The 20,039-nt window shown below is 38.3% G+C and overlaps 1 protein-coding gene across 3 annotated transcripts in view; it reads left to right on the plus strand.

The window, feature by feature from the left end:
* LOC149190779 (uncharacterized) overlaps positions 1 to 20,039 on the plus strand; it is a 325,562-nt gene that overhangs the window by 80,204 nt on the left and 225,319 nt on the right. For all 3 annotated transcript variants that reach the window (XM_089413441.1, XM_089413442.1, XM_089413440.1), the window contains one exon: positions 15,312 to 15,410. In XM_089413441.1, coding sequence (XP_089269567.1) covers positions 15,312 to 15,410 — 99 coding nt within the window. The remainder of the gene's footprint in view (positions 1 to 15,311; positions 15,411 to 20,039) is intronic.

Consider the following 20,039-nt stretch of genomic DNA (forward strand, 5'->3'; position numbering starts at 1 on the left):
AGATCAAATGCACGAATGCCCATACACGCTGTAATGACCCACCTACAATTACATACATATTGTGAATATTAACATGCATATGATAGCTACATATACATGTATCACATGCACTACACTAGCATACGTGTTAACTAATTATGAAAAGTCCAATGAATGAATTATTGAGATACTGAGTAAATACCAAACTCGATAGAATATAATGTATATATTAAGATGGGTTACTTACTATGTAAACCACCACGGTAATATATAATTAACATATTATCCAGAATAAAAAGTAAATACAAAGTATTATACAAACTAATATAATTCATAATATTATAGTTACCCTATTAGTTTGTATAATACATTGTATTTACTTTTTATTCTGGATAATATGTTACTTATATATTACCGTGCTGGTTTACATAGTAAGTAACCCATCTTAATATATACATTATATTCTGTTGAGTTTGGTATTTACTCAGTATCTCAATAATTCATTCATTGGACTTTTCATAATTAGTTAACACGTATGCTAGTGCAGTGCATGCGATGCGTGCATATGTAGCTATCATATGCATGCCTCGTATGCATGCTAATATTCCCGAAGTTAGAGTTTATATAGTATGTCAGTAATTATTTAGTGATTATTATAATCACATAAGAATTTTGTTTTGTAATTGATTTTTTTTTGTTTAACATGAAGGCACTTAAAATTTGTGTTCTGAACATTTATAATTTTACAACTATAATAGTCATGCCTTGCCCCAGCCAGGTTCCCAAACTATTCTAGAATCATCCTCTCTTTCCTAATCTCTTCTGCTCCCATCCTATCCATCCTCTACTAGAATATGCCATAGTATCAGTTATATTGACCTAACCATTCATAGACCCCAATGGTAATAGCGTCGACTTTATTGACTTGATTTCCCAATAGGCATCTGACAGCTATCATCACACGTCTAGGGAAGTGTGACTCACACGATCCTCCCATGACTCCAGGTTTTGGAGGATAACGGTGGGCAACATCTCCACCCCTCCTAGTAGGACTAGGTTATCACCCTATCATGGAATCTCATTGAGCCTCAATTGTTCTTGGAGTTTTGTCATCACGTGTTCGGTTTGGTAACGATGTTATCTGCAATGTAAACACTTGTCCACACATATGCATCAATATATTCAAAGCAAATTGTATTTAAATAACAATTTTTGTGTAATTCACATATGTTGTTGTCTATGATATTGATCTTTGCATTTACATAACGTACTTGGCCATGTCCAACCCATATATCTATAAGTTAGCTTTCATATTAAAATGTAGTCATTCTTTTATTTCCATCTCATCAATCATGTCGATATACAAAATAAAATAAAATTATAGATATCTCATCCATAATGTAATTCATAATTTAGATTTCATAGCAAGGTTAATCAAATACTAAACTTCATATTGGTATCCATATTCCAGCAATGTTAATTAAATAACATATTTGAAATTGGCATCCTCGTACCAAGGTTGCACGAAACGGGGAAACGCGAATATATATATATATATATATTAGGACATTCAAGAAATATGTGAAATCATAAAGCATATATGACACATTCTAATTTATTACATTATGATAAAATTGTCAATTGTCAATGCATAAACTATAAGTATTTAAATTTACATCACATTTACTCATGAATAATCACATAATGAAAATAGAAATATCCAAAATCAGCCACGAGAAATTTCTAATTTTTTGTCTCGTGCTTGATTGGGAGTCTCCTCCTACATAGTCGAATGACCTTAGTGCTCTTGATTAAATACAAGTTTCATACCCTAGTACCCTACATTCTCTTGATTATTGGGAGTCTCCCCTGCATAAAGGGCTTTGTTCTCTCGATTAAATACAAGTTCCATACCCTAGTACATGATAAAATCCAATGGAAACATTGCAATCCTCCAAATCCTGAAATCTTGAAAAACAGAGAAGTCTGCTGGATTTTGAGTGAGATCTAAAATTCTATTTTCTCCATATGAAATCCAATGAGGGCGAAACCACTCTCAAACATCCTGAGTCATTTCATGGTAATGTTAAAAATTTAAGTAAAAGGATGAAAATGAAAAATAAAGGAGAATATCACTTTTACTTTAAGAATTTAACATTACCATGAACTGCATATCAACACTAGGGCAAAAGTTCACTTTTATAACTTTAGACAGGCATCTGGAAGCAACTAGAAGTCACTAGGCTAACGTAAGAATAGATTAGAAAACAAATAAAATTAAAAAAAACACAAGTAAATGCTGAAACATGGGTCGCACGGCCCTAAAATGCGTTTCAGGCCGTACTGGCCACGTTTCAGTTTCGTGAAACGTGGCAGTACGACCTGAAACGTGTTTCAGGGCCGTACCAAACACGTTTCAGCGTTTCGTACTCGTTTCCGTACAGAAACACCCTCCTACCCCACGCTTCCTGCAACATAGCCTCGTACCAATAGAGTTCAACAAATAACATATACCATGTACCAGCAGAGTTAAACAAATAACATATTTCTTATTGGTATCCATGTACCAACAAAATAAAAGTTCCTTTTGACATGGATAGTTCAAAATAATAGTCTTAAATCTAAAATAAACATATATAAAATAAGGTTTCAAGTTTTTCAAAATCAACACAAGTTAGGGTATTTTCAACATATGGTCTCTGTATCTTCTCAAGTAGCCGATCTAGGGCTATACTTGTCCCATTAGACGTTAACTTGGTCTACCAGACGATTCTTCAGTTGTCGAACCCTACGTTCCAGTATATGTAATGGCTCGACCGAAATGGTTCCCTCGTCCGATACTTGTAGTTCCTTCCATTGAAAGGTATGAGATTTGTCAGCTATGTAATGTCTTAATACATATAAATGAAATACATTATGAACTTTATGCAAGTGGGGTGGCAGTGCAAGACGATAGGTGACATGTCGAATTTTTTCAAGAATTTTGAATGGCCCAATAAATTAGGGTGACAACTTTGTTCCTTTTCCAAACTGGATGGTACTTTTATTTGGTCTAATGCGGATGAAAACTGGATCCCCTACTTCATAATTCCTATTTATTGTGTGAGCATCAACATAATGCTTTTGTTTATCCTGTGTCTCTTTTAACCGTTGGTTAATTTGTTTTACCTGTTCTTCCATCTCTTGAATTAATTATGGTCCCACTATTACTCTTCCCTCTTATCTATTCCAACTTAAGGGTGTTCTGCAAGGTCCTCCATATAATGCTTCAAATGGAGGCATTCCGATTGAATTGTGGTAGTTGTTATTGTATGCAAATTCAACCAAGGGTAAGTACTTTTCCCACACTATTTGCTGGTCCATGATGTACATTCTCAACATATCTTTTTGTACTTAGTTCACCCTTTCTGTTTTTCCATCAGTGTTAGGATGATAAGCTGTACTTAAATTTAATTGAGTTCCTAAGGTTGACTGCATACAAGTCCATAATCTTGAAGTGAATTGTGAGTCCCTAACTGATATGATTTTCTTAGGAACTCCATGAAATCTAATGATTTCATTTATAAATACTCGAGCTACATCAACAACTTCATAAGTATCTCTTACGGGAATAAAATGAGCGCTTTTTGTTAATTTATCCATCACAACTAGAAATGCATTATGCCTTTCTGGAGTAAAAGGTAATCCCACAATAGAAATCACCTCCCATTTGGTCATGGGAATGTCATGAGGTTGAAGGAGACCTGTTGGGTGACGATGGTCAACCTTCATTTGTTGACATTCAAGGCATTTTGTAACGAATTGGACAATATCGTGTTTCATGCCTACCCAAAATAAGTGTTTCTTTATATCAACATGCATTTTCTTTACACCAAGATGTGCACAATACAATGCTCTGTGGGCTTCCTTAAGGATGGTGTTTCAGAGATCCCCACTATTAGGTATGTACATCCTTCCATGGAATTGCAAAATTCCATCATCTTCTAGTTCATATCCCTCAAACTTAGGTTCTTTTGGATTTTTACTATCAAGCCCGGATCTCACTTTTAAATACCAATTGTCTCTCAAGAGATGTTCTAGTACTTGCTTCCTCAAGTCTACCTTGATAGGTATGAGGGAAAAGGTCCTTGGTCTTCATTTGCTACTACATTCTCTTTCCCTTTAATGTATGAAATTCCAAAGTCATACTCACTTAGGAATTCACTCCATCCTCTTTGTCTAGCATTCAAGTACCTTTGGGTAAACAAATATTGTAGGTTTTGATGGTCATTTTTGAGCATAAAGTTTCTCCCTATCAAGTAGTGTCTCAATATCTTAAAGCTAACAGTACGACGACTAATTCTAAATCACGCGTCGCGTAGAGTTCTTCACGAGGCTTTAATTTCCTTGAGGCATACACTATTACTTCTCTATCTTGCATTAATATTGCACCTAATCCTTGCTTGAATGCATCTGTACATACAATAAAGTTATTGTCCATATCAAGTACTCGCAAGATTAGTGCACTGGTTCACAATCTTTTAAGTTCAGAGAATGCCATGTGACATTCTTCAATCCATTCATATCTAACTTCTTTACGCTGGAGGGTTGTGATAGGCTTTGCAATTTTTGAGAACCCTTCTACAAATTTTTGATAGTATCCAACTAAACCCATAAAACTTCGTACTTCATGCGCTTTTTTTGGTATCGACCAATCCATGATCGCTTTGTTGATTTGTGGTAGTATCGGATGTGCTTCTAGCCATGAAAATTGGTGGAGAGGCTAAAGCACATGAGATCTCCAAGACCCAGAAATAGTTTGGGGAAATTCCACCCGGTTAGAGAGATATTAAAATAATTAATATTTTTAATGGAGTTCCTAAGTTTAAACTTAGGAAAATCAAAATATTAATGGGTATTAATATAAAACTGGGTGAGAATGTTCTAAAAGACATGGATCAAGCCAAATCTAATCTTCGCTGTTGATTAGAGACTTAATCTCGACTGTTGAAGACTCAATAGGAAAAGTATAAGGGGAGGCTTGAGGGTCAATTGGAGATACACCAAGATTGATCATTCATTTCGATTTTCTGGAGCGGGGCTTGCTGAGAAAATTCAAACAAGTGATCTGTTGCAGTGAGGGGCAGCTCCGTAGAAGGCCGAGGAATACATATCAGAGAGGCAGCAGAGTGTCGGAAGAGGTAGCGCAGAGCTTAGGAAGGCTGATGTAGAGGCAACAAGGTTGACGCAGAGGCTAAGGAAGTTAGTGCAAAGGACGCAGAGGGCCAAAGAAGCTGACGCAGAGGCCATAGAGGCTGACGCAGTTGATGCAGAGAGCTTCAGAGGTTGCGCTGAGGAAGTCTGTGGGGCAGACTGAGAGTAGATTAGCCGGGAGAGGGTGATGCAGTTCTGAAGAGGGTGACGCAGTTCCAGAGGAGTGTGTGGAGCAGCTTTCGCTGTCCAGCACAAGGAACAGCCACAGTCATTGTAGGATTGTTCATCCGGCTGCTGATTTGTCGGAATATCTGTCTCTGGATAGAGGTATTGCTGCCAAGGATATTCTCTGAAGGGTGAGCCATTTCTGGCACCCTAGTTGTATTCAAAATCTGCTTAATAATAAAACCCTCAAAACTGCTGCATCGATTTTCCCGCATTGGGTTTTTTTGGGGACGTTTGTCCAAAAATAACGGTGTCCCTTGTGTGTTTGTCTAGTATTTCAGTTGCTGATCTGTATATGAGTTAAGGCTGCATTTGTGTTGATTTTTAGTATTTATATGTATAAATAACTTGTTAATGGAATAAACAAGGAGGTGAAATACACCAGATAATGGAGTAGGGATTTCTAATGTGTTAGACTTAGAAATTTCAACATGGTATCAGAGTGTTGCAAATCACAGGAGGACTAAAAGCATCAAACAATATCGGAAATTTGCAGCAATAGCAGGTGTCCTGAGAGACAGAGCTGCTCTTAAGAAGAAGGCAACAAAGGAGTGACGCAGAGGGCCTGCGTCATCATTTCGAGCCAGAGAGATGGCCAGTGCAGAGGCAGAGAGAGGCAGAAGAGGCTGACGAAGAACCACTTCATCCTACTTAGCCAGGTAGGCTTGACACAATTGGCTAGAGGAGCGATTCAGCCTTTGTCAGGATTGCGCACAGCTAGAAGGCTCAGTTTCTTCAGTTGTCGGGGCCTAGGGAGTTGTGGGTAGATTGTGGATTGGGAAGCTGGTGGGGTGCTGTTTTTGTCGAAGCAGAACAATACTTAACAGGACAGAACCAAGGTAGAGGGAGTCGCTGCCTTGACGGATTTCTAGCCAAGAAATCCAGATCTGGGTTGCAGTTGCAAAGAGGATTGTAGAGGAGCAGTTTGACGGTTGGAAGGAAGATTTCCAACAGGGAAATCAGGTCTTAGAGGGAAGTCAAAACTCATAGGGAGTCTAGAAGAAGAGCAGAGATGGCAGTGAACGAACTGAGGGATCAGGACAGGTTGGACGGGGCTTCCAACTTTGTCATCTGGAAGGCCAGGATCCTGGAAGTCCTGGACAGACATTGCATCAAGGGCTTTGCCTTGAGAACCATGGCTATCCCAGTCGACCTAGCTGATAAGGAAAAGTATGAGGATGCGATGGCGAGGGCAAAGTGCATAATCCTTGATGGGGTCAAGGATCATGTCGTACCACATATTGCTGAAAATAACACAACAAAGGAGATGTGGGATACTTTGACGACATTGTATTAGGGCACTTCCGTGCAGCGGAAGATGCTATTGGAGAATCAACTGCAGTCGTATGAGATTCAGAAGGGGGAACGGATAAATCTATACCTCCTCAGATTGCAGGAGATTTATGACCAACTTACTTCCATAGGGGCCACGTCGGATCAGGTCTTCATGGTAAAGACTGCCCTGAATGCAGTGTTCGAGGAGTGGGAGACATTTGTCCAATGCATTTTGGGTAGAGCTAATCTTCAGGATGGGAAGAGATGTGGGCATCTCTTCGCCAAGAAGAGATCAGATGGTTAACCAAGGTGGAGGGTAGTGGCAAAGGAGGTTGAATCAAGAAAGAGGAGGAGGAGGATGCAGCTCTAGCATCTACGGGACAAAGGGGAAGAGGAAGAAGAAGGATATCTCCAAGGTGAAGTGCTTCCATTGTGGGGAGCTGGGTCATTATGGGTGACGACATGATCCTTGACTCCGCTCTAGAGAATAGAATCATTGATCACTTTGGTGTATTCTCCAAGTGACCCTCAAGCCTCCTCTTATACTTTTCCTGTTGACATATCAACAACTGAGATTAAGTCCCTAATCAATGGCTAAGATTAGATCTGGCTTGATCCATGTCTTTTGGACCATTCTAACATAGATTCATATTAATACACATTAATATTTTATTTTCCCTAAGTTTAGACTTAGGGACTCCATTAAAAATATTAATTATTTTAATATTTCCTGATTTGGAGATCTCACATGCCTCAACCTCTCCACCAAATTTCGTGGCTAGAGCACATCCGATGCTATCCCATATCAACACCTACAAGACAGAACCAAGGTAGAGGGAGTTGCTACCTTGACGGATTTCTAGCCAAGAAATCCAGATTCGAGTTGCAGTTGCAAAGAGGATTGGAGAGGAGCAGTTCGATGGTTGGCAGGAAGATTTCCAACAGGGAAATCAGGTCTTAGAGGGAGATTTCCAGGAGGGAAGTCGAAACTAATAGGGAGTCCTCAAGTAGAGCGGAGATGGCAGTGAACAGACTAAGGGATCAGGATAGGTTGGATGGGGTTTCCAACTTTGTCATCTGGAAGGCCAGGATCTTGGAAGTTCTGGATAGACATTGCATCAAGGGCTTCGCCTTGAGAACTGTGGCTATCCCAGTCGACCCAGCTGATAATGAAAAGTATGAGGATGCGATGGTGAGGGCAAAGGGCATAATCCTTGATGGGGTCAAGGATCATGTCGTACCACATATTGCTGAAAAGAACACAACAAAGGAGATGTGGGATACTTTGACGACATTGTATCAAGGCACTTCTGTGCAGCGGAAGATGCTATTGGAGAATCAACTATGGTCGTATCAGATGCAGAGGGGGGAACAGATATATCTATACCTCCTCAGATTGCAGGAGATTTGTGACCAACTTACTTCCATAGGGGCCACGCCGGATCAGGAGTTCATGGTGAGGACCGCCCTGAATGCAGTCTCCAAGGAGTGGGAGACATTTTTCCAAGGCATTTTGGGCAGAGCTAATCTTCCAGGATGGGAAGAGATGTGGGCAGCTCTTCGCCAAGAAGAGATCAGACGGTTGACCAAGGCGGGGAGTAGTGGCAAAGGAGGTCGAATCAAGAAAGAGGAGGAGGAGGATGCAGCTCTAGCATCTGTGGGACAACAGGGGAAGAGGAAGAAGAAGGATATCTCTAAGGTGAAGTGCTTCCATTGTGGGGAGCTGGGTCATTATGCATCCCAGTGTCCCAGGAAGAAGAACAAGGGAGAGGCTTCTGACTCCAAGGCAGCTCCGACTAAGGCGGAGAAAGAAGTCGACACTAATGATGACTGTGCCATGAGTGCTCATGCACATCTAGAGAAGAGGTGGGGAGACATCGAGTTGTAGTCAGGAGGACTACATACTGAGGGCAGGATCATTGAGGTGCCCAAACTCTTGGATCATATCTAGCTATGGGAGCCCGTAACGACAGTAGCAAGATGATGAATGTCGGGTAGAAGCAAGATGTGATGGAGCGAGAAGGCAGTGCTAGAGTGCAAAGATCTGTAGTAGTGCAGTGGGGGTTGCAGCAGTGCGAGAGGCACAGAGGTGGTTGCAGCAGTGCAAGAGGCACAAAGGTGTTTGCAGCTGTGTGAGAGGCACATAGGTGGTTGCAGCAGCACAGATGCAACAAAGGGAGCACAGGATAGCAGTAGAGGTAGCTTCAACATCAAAAGGCTTCCAGATTGATAAGGATGTCAGAATTTGGGTAGATTAGTTACTTACCTCTCGGTAACTGAGTTGCAGTGTAGCAGTTAGCATTGGCAGTGCTATGGGCTGCATGATGCAACATGTTGAGAGGGAGATGCAATACAGATGTGGCAGTGGCAGTGGTAGGGTCATGGGCAACAGTACAGGAAGCAACAGAGCAGTGGATGTTGGGCAGTAGGCCAAACATCAACACAGGTACCAGTGCGGAAGGATCAATGTGATGTTCAGTTGTGGAGCATTACTAGAGCACATTCCTCGCTAAGAGGGAGTGTTGATTTGTGATAGCATCAGATGTGCTCTAGCCATGAAAATTGGTGGAGAGGCTAAAGCACATGAGATCTCCAAGACCCAAAAATGGTTTGGGAAAATTCTACCCGGTTAGAGAGATATTAAAATAATTAATATTTTTAATGGAGTTCCTAAGTCTAAACTTAGGAAAATCAAAATATTAATGGGTATTAATATAAAACTGGGTGAGAATGTTCTAAATGACATGGATTAAGCCAAATCTAATCTTAGCCGTTGATTAGAGACTTAATCTCGACCGTTGAAGACTCAACATGGAAAGTATAAGAGGAGGCTTGAGGGTCAGTTGGAGATACACCAAGATTGATCAGTTAGTTCGATTTCCAGGAGTGAGGCTTGCTGAGAAAATTTGAACTAGTGATCTGTTGCAATGAGGGGCAGCTCGGCAGGAGGTCGAGGAATACATATCAGAGAGGCAGCAGAGTGCCGGAAGAGTCAACACAGAACCCAGGAAGGCTGACGCAGAGGCAACAAGGGTTAATGCAGAGGCTAAGCAAGCCAACGCAAAGGACGCAAAGGGCCAAAGAAGCCGACGCAGAGGCCATAGAGGCTGACATAATTGACGCAGAGAGCTTCAGAGGCTGCGTTGAGGAAGTATGTGGGGCAAACTGAGAGCAGATTAGCCGGGAGAGGGTGACACAGTTCCAGAGGAATGTGTGGAGCAACTTTTGTTGTCCAACACAAGGAAATGCTGTAGTCACTGTAGGATTGTTCATCCGATTGCTGATTTGCTGGAATATCTATCTCTGGATAGAGGTATTGCTGCCAAGGATATTCTCTTAAGGGTGAGCCATTTCTGGCACCCAAGTTGTATTCAGAATCTGCTTAATAATAAAACCCTCAGAACTGCTACACCGGTTTTCCCTCATTGGGTTTTTCCGGGGACGATTGTCCAAAAATAACAGTGTCCCTTGTGTGTTTGTCTAGTATTTCAGTTGCTGATCTGTATATGAGTTAAGGCTGCATTTGTGTTGATTTTCAGTATTTATATGTATAAATAACTTGTTAATGGAATAAACAAGTAGGTGAAATAAACCAGATAATGCAGTAGGGATTTCTAATGTGTCAGACTTAGAAATTTCAACACGCTTTTACCTTCTCAAGATCTATTGAGATCCCTTCACCATATATAATATGTCTTAGGTAATGAATCTTCTTTTGAAAGAAGGAACACTTGGATAACTTTCCATATAACTGGTGTTCCCTGAGACAAGATAATATTATCCACAAATGTTCTTCATGCTCCTTTTCATTTTTGGAGTAAATGAGAATATCATCTAAGAAGACTTGTACAAATTGGTCGAGATATTTGTGGAAAACACTATTCACAAGGTTCATGAATACTGCTGGTGCATTGGTCAACCCAAATGGTACCACTGTGAAGTCATAATGCTCGAAGTGTGTTCAAACCACAGTCTTGAAGGTATCGCTTTCCTTAATTCTTAAATGATGATAACTTGATCGTAGATCGAATTTTGAAAATACAAAAGCTCCTTTCATTTGGTCGAAGAGGTCATCAATTCAAGGCATTGGATACCGATTCTTTATTGTAGCTCGATTTAAGTCTCGATAGTCTATGCATAGCTGCAAGGAACCATCCTTCTTCTTGACAAAAATTACAAGTGCACCCAAAGGCGAGGTACTAGGTCGGATAGATCCTATATCCAATAGTTCTTTTAGCTGGATTTGTAACTCTTGAAGTTTAGGGGCCATCATTCTATAGGGTGTTTTAGAGATTGGCTCTGTACCAGGTTTCATTTCTATTATAAGATCAAGCTCCCATTCAGGTGGTAATCCTGGTAGTTCCTTTGGAAAAACATTCGGAAATTCAGATAGCATCGGATATTGCTCTAAGGACAGTGCTTTCTCCTTGCTTACTTCCTGAATGGCATATACCCAACATCCTTTTCTTAGGAAACGCTTTGTTTGCATTACCGATGTGAAGTGTAAAGATACCTTCCTCTTAATACCTTGGATTTGGATTGTCTCTCCTTTGTCGTTTATGTAGAGAATTGTTTTCCCGTAACAGTCTACCCAAGCTTGATGAGTTTCTGACCAATCCATCCCTATGACGAGGTCATAAATTCCTAGGGTTGTGACATATACTTTTAACTTAGTCGAACAAATCCATAGATCAACTTTGCATTCCTCAACACTTAAATCTATGAATTGAAGTTCTCCTGAAACAATTTCCACTTGTCTGAATTCGTTTTGCTTGTAGGCAGCCAACCCACACTTATTTAATGCATATGATGAAATGAAACTATCAGTAGCACCAATAGTAAAAAATATTTTGAGTTTTATGCCGTTAATAGTACCTTAGGATTCCACTACAGTGGACTGATGTTCTCCCTGGTTGTTGTTGACTACTGCATGGATTCTATGATTGCCTTGGGTATTTGATGATGACCCTTTTCCTGCTCTATGTGTTACAATTGACGAGGCTTAATCACGCTGAAAATGCGGTCCTCCACATCCCCAACAATTAACCTAGGATGATCCCCTTGAGTCAGATTGTAAGTTTCTAGAAAATGAGCTCCGTCCTCTTGTGCTTCTTCCTCTCGCGCTTCTTCCTCTATCAGTAGTTCCTCGAGATTTTCATTGACTTGTATTTGATGATTCAACAACTATAGTATTAACTGTCATGGGAGCTCTTAAGTGTAATTAATTATCCTGAAACAACACCTTAAGCGTAATTAATTAAAATATGCATGTTAATAACTCCGTTTATTAGAAATTGTCGGAATGCAGTGGAACGGAGATCAAACTATGAAAAACTGATGCTAATGATGAAAAATGGTAATCAATCCCAATTGTCCCCCATAAAACTAAGTTGCACTGAAAGGGATACAGGAACAGATACAGATACGGGGTTTGAAACGGATATGACAAATTTTCAAAAAATCCGGATACGATATGGCAAGGAAACGGCATATATATATATATATTACCATTCATCTTTTAGAATCTAGATTCTATATCTAAAAATACATAATCATCATCATGAATTCAACATAAACAAATCATAATCATCAATTCAGCATAAACAAATCATAATCATCAATTCAGCATAAACATTGTCATCATCATTAGCGTTTATTATAACATTCAACATATTATCATCATCATTAGTAATGTAATCAGAAATGCTACAACCTTTGTGCTTTCGGGTCCAACTCCTTCAAAGAACGTGTCATGCATGGCAGATGGTATCTATCTTCCTTGCATGACAATTAAAAGGCCCATGGGATCATTGGGATATTCTGTCAAGACCTATTTGAACATTTCAATCTTCTCAATGTCAACTTGGTCTCTTGACTATATGCAGGCAAAAGATTGGCTAGAGAAGATTTGTTATATTGGAGGGATTTATGAAATCAAGAGCAAAATCAATGACAATTAACAAAACCTTAACCAAACTGAAAATTATCGCTCAAATAAATCTCTTTATGAAGACATTAATCAAACCCTTCTGTTTGTATTTTTGAACATCTATCTTTTTCTGTTTGTATAAATTTTTGAACAAATTTTCATGTGTTTTAACATTTTAAGGGTGGATTCCGATCACGATTTAAATCTGGAAACAGATCCAAAAAAATTAAAAACACTTGGAAATGTATCCAATTCTGAATCTGAAGTTTCTGATTTTTTGAAACGGCACAAAAACGTTTTTACGGTGTTTCGAACAATCTGCAATTTCTTCAGGTGTTTCCGGTAACTTAGCCATAAAACTTCTGAAAACCCTCCGGGCCCACTAATAATGTAATCCTACTCTTGTGACCTGGTTGACATAAGCTTTGGAAATCCCTCCTAATCTCACCACAAGGCAATCCAAAAATTGGGGATATTACAGATTTAGTGCCCAATAAAATAGTTTCAGAACAAAAATAAAATTCAGATCTGATTTTTTATACACCAAACACACTGCCACTAATAATGTAATCCTACTCTTGTGACCTGGCTGACATAAGCTCTGGAAATCCCTCCTAATCTCACCACAAGGCAATCCAAAAATTGGGGATATTACAGATTTAGTGCCCAATAAAATATTTTCAGAACAAAAATTAAAATTCAGATCTGGTTTTTTATATACCAAACACACTGGGTTCCTAACTTAACATGCACAACAAAAGAAAAAACAACAATAAAACCAACCACATTAACAATATGACATAATTTTACCCTAGAAACCCCGTTGTGGAGAAACCAACAAACTTTTGCTCTATTCAACCTCTGAAAATGATGATTACAGCAAGGGAATTTTCCCAGAAAATTACAACAACAGAAAACTCAGTCTTTTCCTTATTTGGCTTAGAGAAATTGCTGTATGACCCAACAAATTCGGCCTATTCAACCCTGCAAATTCGTGGCTGTACAACCTGATATTTTCATCCTGTTAGCTGCTATTGAAGTCAACTTGTGTGCTGTTCCTCTTTTGTTGTCAGTTCGACCCTCTGATTTTCTGCTGAAGGCCCAATTGCTTTTGTGCCAAGTCAAGTGCACCCTCAATAGCTCGATTTCCTCATCATATAGCGGTTGACCTAATCTCCAAAGTGATAGAGGACTGAGATTGCTTCTCCACTCTTGAGGTCAATAGTCACGACTTAATCTGTCATTGACCTAAAAGTTGGCCAGTAAAGTCAATATTAAATTATTGGCATTAACCTAAGGTTCAGGCTTAGGAAATATTTAAATTTAGCTGTAGAAGTTAATTTAGGTGATTGACTACATGCCATGGCACCTAACCAATACAGTATCACCTTTCAAGCTACAGTTTCAACATCGATTATATATATAAAATCGATGTTGAAACACAAATTAGATAAACACATTGGCACATAAATATGGAAAAAGCACTGATATATGTGCCAGTGTGTTTATCTAATTTGTGTTTCAACATAGATTATATATATATTTATATAGATCAGCGCTTTTTCCATATTTATGTGCCAATGTGTTTATCTGATTTTGCTGTTGCTTTACATGTTTTAAATTAAAAAAAATGAATATATTATGTATTTTTTTATGTTTGCCATTTTTTTACGATTTCTTCGCCAATTTTTCCAAAACGATGTTTTTTGGATAGTCACCTATTTTTTGCCGATTCCAAGTTTTCAACATTGATCTAGGCAGATGTGCTTCATGGCACTGCCCTGTACACTCCCCACACAGGTTAAATATGTATGCCTAAATTTTTAACCGTTTTTCTGAATCAGGAGTGATGTTTATATGACTTTGTAATTTCTAGATGTTTAAGTGCTTGGTATAAAGTCTTGAGATTTGTGCTAATTGGTTGATGCTTAAATCTAGTATATATGTGTGTGTATGGAATGGCCACTGGAATGGTTTTCTTCATGAACATTTTTGGGAAGGACCACTCCTAGACTCCTGCTCTCTGCATTGTTCTATGCTCTAACAGCACTATTCATAACCTTAAGCACTACGTTCATCATGAAAGGGTTCAAACTTCAAGAAGGGTCTCTTCTTAATGCTAGAGGCTCTAAACCAATTGAATTTGGATTGGAGATATCTTAGATACTTTACCTCGTGCACTGCTTCTATTTCTTTCCACGATTCCTGTTCACTGCATCTTCTCATCTGAGGATATGTATATAAATTATGCCTTTTTTAATTATCAATGAAGGAATTATGCTCACATTCTTAGACACTTTGAGTGAGTCAGTTCTGCTTTCAATTTTATGCCTTTAAATTTTGAAGTGTTTATTTTAATGATACTAATAAAATTTACACATACTAGCAAACAACAGTCCAAAAATGAATAAGAGCTGTTCTAATGAATTCCAATGTCACACCGATCACATGATAAGTAGCAATAAAGTGATTATTCATTTTTAATGCCTAATCTATTCATAATAATTTCTCAATAAGGAGGACTGGTTAAACTTTTACTGGCGTCCACAACCATTGGATGGTATGGTCTATTTGTTTCTATTTATATATTCTAGGAATTTATGCATGAGGTGATTTTCCTAAGCTGAAAAGTTAGTGGGTTTTGTATTTAGAGGTTCATGCTTTACAGTTTTGGTTTTTTACTATATTTGATGCTGCATATGTGTTGCAGATAGGAGGTGGTTACCTGTTTGGGCTGCCTCTTGGATTTGTTGCAGACTCTATGGGATCTACTGCTGGTGCAACAGCTGCATTTCTTCTTGGTAAAATGGTTAGTACTGACTCTCTGTGGGATAGATTCATTATTGTGTTATTTTCTTTTGAAGACAATCTGATATTTTCTTGGTCTGTCAAGGATCACTGAAATACAAGGGCCTGAGCTTACAAATGCACATTATTTTTACAGAACTGACATCAGATTAATTATATAGAGTTAATAAATAAGATAGTGCACATGCTCAAAATGTATTTTCTCAACTAACAAGCTTCTTTGTTAAATGTACAAAGTAGAGGCTGCCTCAGCTATACTTGTAAGCAGGGAAAGATGCAGAAAAGGTGACAAAATTTAAAATATATGAGAGTTGCTTCAGAGTATACATCAATATTGGAATAAGATCCTCTTGTATTTCTTCTATGAAAAAACATCTAAATGCTTGTAAGAAAAATGGGAAAGGGAGGAGGCTGGAAGTACTGCAATATGAAGTCTGTGGCTTAGAGGGTAGGCTACATCGTATTTCATCAGCACCATCCGTCTACTCCTCTATAATGTTCCCTTTTTTGAGCATTGGGAACAGAAAGTAACTCAGTAGTCTAGCAATTTCCACAGGCCATATGATAAAAAGCAATGATGTCATATCTAGGATTTAATTAATTAAAAGGTTACCAAGGAAAAATAATATTATAAGTCACTTTAATAAAAGAAGAAAAAGATCCGTGGTATTAACCCATGGTATTCTGTTATGTTGCACTGGCTGTGGGGACGGGGGATGGGGGTACGGTGGGACGAGTTTCCGGGACAGCTAGAGTGTACCCCCAAATTTTCAGGGGCAGCAGGTTGGGGATGGCGAGTGTGACAACTAATTTTTATATTTATTAAAAAATTAAAATTAAAATAAAATTTAGTAATTCAGCATAAACATGAATGATAAATTAAAATATAAAAATTAAAACTATTACTATTTGAAATTCAAATTACAAAATAAAATACTAAAGTTTAATACTATCTAATCATCATTTCGCATCACAAAAACAAATTTCGTCATCAGTGCCCATTGTCAAGGACTTAAGAAGTGTTATTAGTCTGCTATAGCCTACATTCTACTACTGTCTACATAATCATTCTACGATGCATGATGAATCATTACAAAATTTAAATAGCAGCTAAACTTTAAAGACTAAATGTAAACTTTAATAAAACTGTAAACGTGAACAAGTCATTAAAATTTAATTATAAATCTCAAATTAAGAGTCTAGAAATTAAGAAACTTGCGATACCTGTCATTAATTTAATGTATATCACAATCATTCAGAATCACTATTATTTATAGAGCACAAAGAGTATTACCATTCCATCTATTTACCTTATAACATTAAGTGTTAAAGATGAGTTAGCCATTATGATGCTTATTTCAGGAGTAACGAATGTTATGTACAAAAGTAATAATGTCATAAAGTGAAAACATTATATATAATAGATGATGTTTATGTTAATGTATTCAGGAAATTAGTTGATTGGTTCTTAAAATGAATAATGGAACTTGCTACGTATATAGACAACACCACTAGTAATTTAGTAGCACATTGATATATCATCATATCTCTCCTACTTGTCCCTTGCATATATTTAACATAGTATTAAAGTTGTGGTGATTTTGGCATAGGGAAATTTCAATGATTCATGCCAAGAAAAGGTTTGTCACCAAAATGGAGAAAGAGACAAGTTCAAATTGAAGGCAAATTAATTCATGGAGTATAGTGACTATAAGTTATAAAAATGAATACGTCATTAAAATTTAACAATAAATCCCAAATTAAGAGTCTCAGACTTCACCCTGTTGCTTGACTCTTACCTCACATGCAACCTTTGCTCAAGTTCTCTTAGTTCTGTTTACCTTTGCTGCCATGAATGGAGTTCTTTGCTCAACGTTTACCTTCACCCACTGTATTAGACTTCGATCGACTCTTAACTGCAACCCTCACAACCTGTGTTTACCTGCAACTTTCGCTCAAGCTCAATGTTTACCTGCAACCTTCTCAAGTTGTGTTTACCTTTGTCGTCATGTCTCTATAATAGTGTTTACCTTTGCCGTTGTTGTGTAGTATGCGGTAGGTTTAGTTTAGTGTGTATGCAAGAGGTTTAGTTTAGTCGATAGGTTGAGGTTGCGATATGGTTTAGGTTTCAAAATTTATTTTTTATTTTTTTGACTTTAATGTTTAGAAGTTAGGTTTTCAAATTTATTTTTTTAGCTTAAATTTTGTTGATTTTTAATGTACCTTGGACAAGTGGTTCCCCATGGGTTAGTCTCTACCTAGGGAAAAGGGTCCAAAATAATTCTTTTCCTAAGTGTGACTTTATAAGGTGAAAGTGACTTTATAAGTGGTAAAGTCAATGTTAAATTATAAAGTGAAAAGTGACTTTAGATATAAAGTACAATGTGGGTACTTTATTTAATGGGTGAGTTAAAAAATAGAAAGTGAGAATTAAATGCACATTTATTCTCATCCCTTGATTTAAATGAATTTGGGCCATTATATCTTAGGCTTGCCCAAAAGTCATTTAGGGAAACAAACGGGGGAAAAGAAAAGAGAGACTGCATTCATTTTTCATGAGCAGACTGGAGAAAGGAGGCTAAGAGTTGGAGAAAAGTTCTGAAGGAGAAATTTGTTGCAGCAAGCTAAAGGAGTGATTTCTGGGCAAAGTTGGGCACGAAAATCAAGGTATAGAAGACAACAAAAGGTAAAGTACGAACAACATTTAACGCTGTGAGCTGCATGTCGTTCGAGAGAAGTTTTTGAGATTTTTTTTTGAAAATTTTGCACAGTTCGTACAACGGTACGGAAATCCATACAATCCGTACGGAATTCATCCAGTACAAGTATGTATCTGTACAATACATATTTTCAGCTTCAAGTGGGCACGGTTTTCAAGGAGTTTTTGGCTGAAGAGATAAGTTGTATTTTGTTGTTTTGTTTTGTCTGCAAACGTATTCTTCCTGAACTTAAAAGATAAATAAATTTGAAGAGCTCTCTAACAGGTTTTCCCCGTAGAAGATTGAAGGGGTTTTGCCTAGGTATAAGTTGACCAAAAATCTGTGTGTATTTTTGTGTGTTGTTGGTTTGTTTATGTTCATATTTATTTTCAGCATGTGTTGACAGTCCCATGTGTTTTAATTTGAAAATTTCCTTTTCAGAATTCAATATGTTGAATGTATGTTTATGGGAAAGGGCATTTAACTGAATGGGAGTGATAAGGTGAAATTAAAACCGGGTTGGGATTGCAGGAAACGTTTTAGTCATAAAATTTCAACATGGTATTAGAGTTACAGGCTGAAAATTGCAGTTTGAACAATAGGTAGTAGTTTGGAACAACAAACAATGGTTTGGACAACAAACTAAATTTTTGGACAACAAATTCAGTTTGGATAGAAAACTGATATTTTGGGACAACAAACTTAGTTTGGATAACAAACTGATATTTTGGGACAGCAAGGTGAAATTTCACACAGACTGAACTTTTGGGACAACAAGGTGCGCTGGAAAGTTCATTTCTCCATTTTCTTGGTTTTGTAAATTTTGGACAGCAGTCATGGCCATGTTCTTAAGGATAAAAGATAGACTGGATGGGATATCCAACTATGCCGTTTGGAAGGACAAAATCCGGACAGTGTTGGAGGAGGCAATAGTTTGGGACATAGTGTAGCGAGTGGTTGTACCTCCTACTGCTGCAGATGAATTTGATGAATTCACAAAAAATAATGCAAAGGCAAAAAGGATTTTGATGGACACAGTCTGAAGGATCATGTGGTTCCTCAGGTGAGAGGAAACACATATGCATATCAGATGTGGACAACTCTAACAACTCTCTATCAGAGTACCAATGAGAGCAGGAAGATGGTACTCAAAGAACAATTGAAGAACATCAGGATGACAAAGGCTGAAAGTGTAGTTCATTATCTTGGCAAGGTCAAATAGGTACGTGATGATTTGACTACTATTGGTGAGGCAGTTGCACCCACAGAGCTAGTCAGGATAGTTGTAGCAAGACTTCCTAAGTCTTGGGAGGTCTTTGGAGATGCTGTTACCTCTAGGAAGAATCTTCCCAATTGGGACAGATTCTGGGATGATTGTGTGCAACATGAGATACAAAACACTGGCAGTGGTGGGTTGAAGATATCAGATGAGGAGGATGTAGCCTTGACAACCAAGGGGATGAACAAAGGGAAGGCCAAGAAAGGGGCCTCATCAGATGGGGCTAAGGGAAAGGAGAAGAAGAAGACGAAAGATACAGATATGTCCAAAGTCAAATGTTGGGCGTGTCAGAAGATGGGACACTATGCTGCTACATGTCCTGAGAGGAAGAACTAGGGGAAGAAGGGTATTGCAACTTCAACAGAGGTGGAGCAGTTTGCTTCACAGTTTAACAAAGACTTTGCATTTATTACTTCTACATCTATAGGAGTACATCATCCGATGTGTGGTACATAGACAGCGGGGCTTCCTGCCATTTGACAGGTGCACGAGAGTTCTTTTCAGAGCTTGCAGAGAGGGCACTTGATGTTGAGATTGTATTAGGAGATGACCGCACTGTGAGAGCTTGTTGTGTGGGGACTATGACCTTTGAGAGGGAGTCTTTGCCTCTTTTGAAGGTCATGGATGTTTTGTATGTTCTGGGGATGGGACA

This window comes from Pinus tabuliformis, chromosome 3_1 (genome assembly GCF_031772625.1).
Source record: "Pinus tabuliformis cultivar Carrire ecotype Pingquan chromosome 3_1, CPIR1, whole genome shotgun sequence".
NCBI lineage: Eukaryota > Viridiplantae > Streptophyta > Pinopsida > Pinales > Pinaceae > Pinus > Pinus tabuliformis.